This window comes from Morone saxatilis, unplaced genomic scaffold, assembly GCF_004916995.1.
Source record: "Morone saxatilis isolate NCDOM2014 unplaced genomic scaffold, NCSU_SB_2.0 Contig6, whole genome shotgun sequence".
Classification (NCBI taxonomy): Eukaryota; Metazoa; Chordata; class Actinopteri; family Moronidae; genus Morone; species Morone saxatilis.
Window position 1 is genome coordinate 201,568 of NW_023340206.1, and position 7,538 is coordinate 209,105.

A 7,538-nucleotide genomic window follows, 5' to 3' on the forward strand; every position below is an offset into this window, starting at 1 on the left:
TATGTTTTGTTGGGAAAAAAAGAGGATAAAATAAAAAATAAATAAAAAATCGCATATTAAATCGCAATTGCAATATTGGGGGAAAAAAATCGCAATTAGCAATCTGTTCCCTTTTTGCCTCTGTATTTAACTTGACGTGTGTGAAAACATGCAAACAAAGAAAAGCACTTAAAGAGGGAAAATACAATAAACAGCTATTGCTACTGAACAGAAAAGAATAAACCTCACATACCCCCTTTAAAAGGGCAGTATCTACATCCATACTGGCCACACATGTTGCTGGTGTGTATAGTCGTACAAGAAATACCATAGCAAAATAGCGTTTATGTATTTTTTTTGGTGAAGTGTGAAGGTTGAAAATGGATTTGAGCATGAAAGTTCTTTAAACATGTCAAAGCACCATATAGGTCAGAAGATATCATGTGGTTAAAAGTTACTATTGACATCTTTTTTTACTTTTTTCCTTATAGTGGGGTCGTCAGAACTAAATTTTCAGTCCTATTACTGGTAAGGCTCTAAGAAAAGTTCAATCATCAGAATTTTGTTTCAGCAGTTTGAAACTTTCATATTGGGAGGTGTAATTAACTAGTGATAATGGGACTAGGCCTTTAATCATATTTTAATGTGGTAATTAAAAATTTAAACTAAACAACTGTTTGCTTACTAACTGCAGGCAAGTGGTTAACTGGTTATGAAACACTCTAAATTTAATACTGATACCTCTATATGACCTACATTAACATCACTAAGAAGATTGGCTAGTTATTCCCAATGCCTGCCACTAGGTCGGATTCGATACCGACTGAAATCAATCAAACAAGGTGGTAAAAACCCTACCATTTTTGTCCACATCAAAATCAACAAAAAATGAATTATGCAATTAAACAATTAGTATGAAAATCAAATATATTGAAACCTGAAACCTGATTATTATGACCTGGAATGACATCAGTACAAACTAATCATAATGGGGAAAAAAAACATTTCCCACTGCACTTATTAAGATAGTCGACATGTATGATAGTTGTATGTCTAGAATCACAACTAGCTCATTTAGAGTTGTATTGTTGCTCATGAGCTAAAGACTTTCAAAATGGCTGCCAGAATGTGTTGTGCTAGATAAAATTCTTAGATTTTCCATCTTTGTACTGTTGCTACCTTCTCCTCTATAATCACCATTTCAATATGTCATCATATTTTATTAGTCAGTTTTGTGGTCCCATAGAGCCACTCAAATCATTTATGAAAATGAAACAATTGGTTAAATAAAAACAACAACCCTAGTTATATTTATTTTCTCAAGATCATAGCTGGCCTACACCTAAATGAAAATGACCAAGCTGTAGGTTTTTTCTGACTACCCAAAAGGTCACAGTGGCAATTTTTTTCCTGAACTGTTTTTGCGTTCCCTCACATTACATAATGCGTTCTGCTGATTCATAAAAAAAATGCTGAACTCAAGTCAATAGTAGCATACAGCCTGGATACATTATGATATAACATTATGTATAATATTTATTCACAATGGCTTGTTGTGACCACGGTGGGGATGCTCACCCTCGGGTGTGGCTGGCTCAACCAAAAGTTTGTATCACTGAAGCTAATTAAAGATAATCAGTGGATGCTTGCTTACAGTAGTTCTCTATACTGTTTCCTGATTGTTGCTGTGATAGGGACAGACTGTAGCTGTGATTATCGCTGTAGCCATCGACAGTTTGAATCTATTTCTGAACTCCTGCAGTGTATATTGGAAACACATCTGTAATATCTGACAGAGGCATGGTAATTTGTTCTATTTTAGGGGAAACTGGGCAGGTTAAGGTTATTCCTCGATTACACTCACATTTCGCTCTGAGTCTATATGAACCAACAGCTATTACTGGCATTCATTTGCAAAAGAAACCACAGTCATCTCCTGCTCTTCTCCTGCAGATGTCTCTTCTCTTTAGAAGGAACCCCTCAACTGAATTCTGTCATCCATTTCTATTCTCCAGCTCCCTCAGCCCTCTTTCCCCCATTCCTGCAGTGATCTTCCCCATCCAAATCCATCCCACCCTCAATGTTTTCCTTCCATTTCATCTTGTACTTATACTTTTATAGCCTTGAGCACGTTCATGAAGGTCCTTTTGAATTTGGCATTATACAGTGTGCAACAAGCCTGGTTGGTAGTTAAGTTGACATAATAACATAGCCAGTAGCCAATACTCTGTATCAGTGACACGAGACTGGCAGAAGGTTGAGATCACTACCATAACCTTATACTGTGTCCATGTGTTAGAAACCAGAAGGATGACAAGGACTCTCAAATTCACTCAAAGACACTGTCTGGCTTCACAGTGCTTTCTCACTAATGCTAATATATTAGCAGTATTATTATTAGTGTGCCTGCATACATTTTGTAACTTTGGATTGTAAGGGAAAAATCCACCATGTGGTTTTTTTAATAACCATTTTTTAATAACCATAGGTGGAACTGTTTTTTTTCAACACTTTTCTGTGATCAAATGATTGTATTGTGTATACTTTGTGTTGGTGCTATCTCTGTCAACCTTTGAAGAATCATTTTACTAACCCACAATTTCAGAGATATTACCCTGACAATATCTGGAGCCAATAGCCTTCCACCTGAGTATTTAGAGCAGTGATAAGTCAATCATGCCTTTTTGACAGTCACAATGGAGTGTTCTACCTGGTCAGATCTACCTTAACAATGGATAAAAACATTTATCCTTCCCCTAAAATTTGTTAGTGACCACCTGATTATTTCTTACCCCAACTTTGTCTTTAGGTAACAGATAACCATATGCAAGCTTTCATTGATTTATCTGAGTACCCTTTTGCAACCTCCTATCATCCATCTGACCATCCATCCATCTATTCATTCATCTTTCCAGTAAGGCTACCTTTTCAGCCTTGCATGTAGCAGTATTGTACCTCTATGTTTTACACTGATTAGTACTGTCATTTTAATGTATTACTACATCAATTCATACCTCAATTCAGTTGTTTTTTTTCCTGCATTTCCTTCTCCCTCAACTTTTATTACTATCTTCTCTGCTCACATCACACACTCCACCTATTCCACCACTGAAATTATTTTCCCTATGTTTGGGAAACCATGTTTCCACTCAGTGTGTGATATGTTCTATCTTAGGGGAAGCTGGGCAGGTTAAGGAATCCCTGGTTTAGATTTTGCTCTGAGTCTAAATGTACCAATAGATATGACTGGCATTGATTTGCAGAACTATGATTGCTCATCTCCTGCAGATGTCTCTTCTCTTTAGAAAGAACCCTTCAACTAAATTCTGTCGTCCACTTCTCTTCTCCAGCTCCTGTAACCCTCTGTCACTCACCTTTCAACAATATTCCCTCTCTCTTTTCCTCTGTCCCCCGGTCTTGCAGTGGTTTTCCCCTTCCCCATTCATCCCACCCTTAGTCTTCTCCTTCCATCTCATCTTGTACCTATATTTTTATACTGGCACAGCAGCAGGTTCTTGAATGTCTTTTTGAATGTGGCGTTGCACAGTGCGTAACAAGCTGGGTTGATAGTCGAGTTGACATAACACAGCCAGTAGCCAATAGCCCACACAGTGTCAGGGACACAGGATTGGCAGAAGGTTGAGATCAACACCATGACATTATACGGTGTCCATGTGATGATGAAAGCCAGCAGGATGGCGAAGATAGTTTTGGTCACCTATAAAGAGTGGGGAGAAAAGAGACAAGAAGAGTGCACTGAACAAGAGCGAACAGAACAAAGGAAAATCAAAACACTGATAATCTCTTAAGGCAGCCATTGCCTTTTCTCTCATGTCACCGTGGTATGAAAATCTATTTGCTGAGAATTAAAACTTGTTTGACATAGTTAATCCAAAAGAGTGAACACTGTGTCTGCTGTTGTGCAAAATACTGTAGCTGTAAGTGAAGATTGATTGCAAATAGTTACTCATACTGTCTAAATTAAACTGAAAAACAAATTTTACTACTCTTACGTTGACATAGAAGCCCACCTGCCCCGTTTCCCAAAAGCTTTTAAAGACTGAAAAGATGGAGTAATCTATTTTACAGACCTTCTTAAGTTTAAAGGTGCTTTCAGTAACTGGTTACTGCCACCTAACAACATCAGTGTTCTGTATTTTGATTGGGCGACAGCAGGGTGTAACACTGTGTAACTGTACACCACATCCTTCTGCTATCCACCTTGTATTGAGTTATCTTTTATTAATCCCTGTTGAGATATTCATTCTCTGCATTTGACCTATAGTAAGTACTAGGAGCAGTGGGCAGACACTTTGCGAAACCCGGGGACCAACTCCAGATCTGAGCCTGTGGAACACTGACTAGAGAATTAACATACATGTTTTCTGATTTCCATCGGCCCATTAACTTTGCATCGAAACTCTGCCTCATCAACCCCTTCATAGCACATCTTTTTCTCATATGAACTCCAGAGTGTAATTTATAATGCAATGAAATAAACAATAGAGCAAAATATGAAACATTAGATGTTTTTCTATTGTCATACAATATATATCATTATATCCCTAATTTGAACCCAACCTAACCACTGAGCCACAAAGCCTACCATCATGCAGTTTATAGAGAAAGGTCCATTGTGAAACATTTAGGAGGATCAATTGGCAGAAATATAATATAATATTGATTTTTTCAAATAAGAATCTTTGAAGTTAAGTTTTTGAAGTGAAGTGTTTTCATTCATTTTTCCAGTAAGGCTACCTCCCCAGCCTTGCATGTAGCAGTATTGTTTACACTGATTAGTACTGTCATTTTAATATATTACTACATCAATTCATACCTCAATTCAGTTGTTTTTTTTCCTGCATTTCCTTCTCCCTCAACTTTTATCTTATCTTCTTTATCTTCTCTGCTCACATCACACACTCCACCTATTCCACCACTGAAATTATTTCCCCTATGTTTGGGAAACCATGTTTCACTCAGTGTGTGTATGTTCGTATCTAGGGGAAGCTGGGCAGGTTTAAGAATCCTGGTTTAGATTTTGCTCTGCAGTCTAAATGTACCAATAGGATATGACTGGCATTGATTTGCAGAACTAAATGATTGCTCATCTCCTGCAGATTCTCTTCCTTTAGAAAGAACCTTCAACTAAATTCTGGGTCGTCAACTTCTCTTCTCCAGCTCCCTGTAACCTCTGTCACTCACCTTTCAGCAATATTTCCCTCCCTCTCTTTTTTCTCGTCCCGTCTTTGCAGTGGTTTTTCCCCTTCCGCCATTCCATTCCCACCCTTAGTCTTCTCCTTTTTTTTCTTTTTTTTTTCTCCTAAATTTATGCCTTATCATTTACATAGATAATTTCATCATATAATTTAAATATGCCAAATTCAGTGCTACAAACAGTCTGTGTTTGTATGTGCTGGCACTTGGAAATGCTCTTTAATTGGTAATTGGAAAGAGGGCCCTGGTCAGTCAGTATATTTATAGTGATGTAACATAATAATTTCCACTGCATGTTGCTGTCTCGGAAAACTGGACATTTGTAGCATACATAACGTATTAGATTTCTAATTTCTAATTAATTCATGACATTTTAAATGAATGCTGATTGCTGCTATCAGAATGGTCTAGGATGTTGTTAATGCATTTCTGATGTTTTATATACAAACCACCCATATCCCATATCCCTCACTGCTGATGTTTTGAATTTCAACTGTGACCTGTGGTGATTTTGAAGAGTGCTAGACAAAATTAGAACACTATGGTAAGATACATGCTGTGTCATTTTAAAAGCTCAGAGGAACATTTTCAAATGCCATCTGTCATGCTGAACGATAATTAAGTGAAGTGACTGCCACACAAAAGCAGCTCCACAACAGCTGCTCTATAGAATGGTATACCATTTACACTGGTGGACTAGGTAGTCCCACCTGTACACCAGCAACATGCTGCCATGTAAAAACAATAGTGTTAGCTTTGTTTTTTGTAATGATAAATTATATTTCTTTCTTCTGTGTCTGAATGATCAGGGGGATATTTGCTTTTATTACCTATTCTTTAGACTGTGCTTTTTCACACATTTAAGGGACACTGAAAAGGGACACAGCCTATATTTATATAATTACCATGTTATTTTGACCAAGCAAACCAGTTCAAGGAATAGGTCAGGTTTTTTTTAATTTTTTAATTTTTTAAAACTTATTTTAGCCCTTAACTTAACTTTAGCACTTAAACTGATCTCCGTCTAACTGCAGGTAATACACTATGGACAAGTAACTTATACAACCACGCCCAAACTATCCCTTTAATTAAATTCACACCAAAAAATGCAATGCAAACAATAAACATTTAGAAAATCAAAATAATTTCAAGTAGAAAGACATAATTTTACTCTCCTTACAAACACTCATTTATGCCTTTGTGTTCATCCACTGCCAATCAAAAACAGCCACTTTATGTAATGTATATCGGTCCATCAGCACACTATGTATCCATTTATGTCTGTGCAGTGTAACATTAACATACTTTCTTTTCTCTCGCAGCCATCTGTCTTTTCCTCTTCACTTGACTTCTAGCAATGCTTGCAAACTTTCTCGCCACAGTCCTTGGACGGCTGATTGGGATTGAATGCCTCTCGGCTCCCTCTACAGGAGGGACAATCTCTATAGCTGTGATGCATTCGTCCCCGGTCTGCTTTGTTACAATCTTTATTTTGGACCACTTCGAAGTGGAGTTCATCTTGGGCTCTGCAGGATTGGCTGTTGCCATGGCAATGGAGTTGGGATTTGTTGCAGCCTGTGAAAGACCCAAGAGAGTTTTGTTAGAAACTTTTAAAGCCAGTGTGACCTGTTGAAGGGTGCATGATGGTGCATGAAGTCAGGATTCTTTCTTAAATTCAATGAAAACAATTATTTTGTAACAAAAAAACTAGAAAGAGTACTAAAGCTTCTAGTAAAAAATTTTCTCAGTTGCTTGGGCACATTGACTGAAACGCTATTGCTGCTCTCAAAACATTAAGTCAAGACAAACCTGAAGTATGTCAGTATGCATAAATTGTGTGTCAAATATTCTCTATAGCTAAAGAACAAACGGATGACCCACAAAACAAAATGAAAGTACAGAATAAAATCAAAAAACAAATCTCAATATGAAATCAATGCATACAAATATTTTGGCATTGTGCAACCTACATGTCTCTGCTGTGATATTATATGATTATGTCTGTCCACCCTCCCTTCTCACCAAACTAACAGTCGACTTTTGTCTACTTATGTAGAAACTCAGTTTAAGTCCCTGTGGTGTAAACGTGTTTGAGAAAAGACAGATGAACATGTGATATGTTTGTTGGAATTTTTGGGTCTCCATCAATAATTTTGTAAGACCTGCTCTATATGAAAAGTGTCCTGAGATAACTTAATGGTTAATAATAATAATGGCACTATACAAATAAAATTGAATTGAATTGAAAACGTCGTCTGTCTGTCTGTCTGCCTGCCTGCCTGTCTGTCTGTCTGTCTGTCTGTCTGTCTGTCTGTCTGTCTGCCTGCCTGCCTGCCTGCCTG

The 7,538-nt window shown here is 37.3% G+C and overlaps 1 protein-coding gene across 1 annotated transcript in view; it reads right to left on the reverse strand.

The window, feature by feature from the left end:
* Positions 1–3,451: 3,451 nt before the first annotated feature.
* LOC118340157 (muscarinic acetylcholine receptor M4-like) overlaps positions 3,452–7,538 on the reverse strand; it is a 12,282-nt gene continuing 8,195 nt past the window's right edge. Inside the window, exons 5-6 of the mRNA XM_035678029.1 lie at positions 6,502–6,771; positions 3,452–3,697 (exon numbers count right to left, since the gene is read on the reverse strand). Of these exons, the coding sequence (XP_035533922.1) occupies positions 3,452–3,697; positions 6,502–6,771 (516 nt within the window). The remainder of the gene's footprint in view (positions 3,698–6,501; positions 6,772–7,538) is intronic.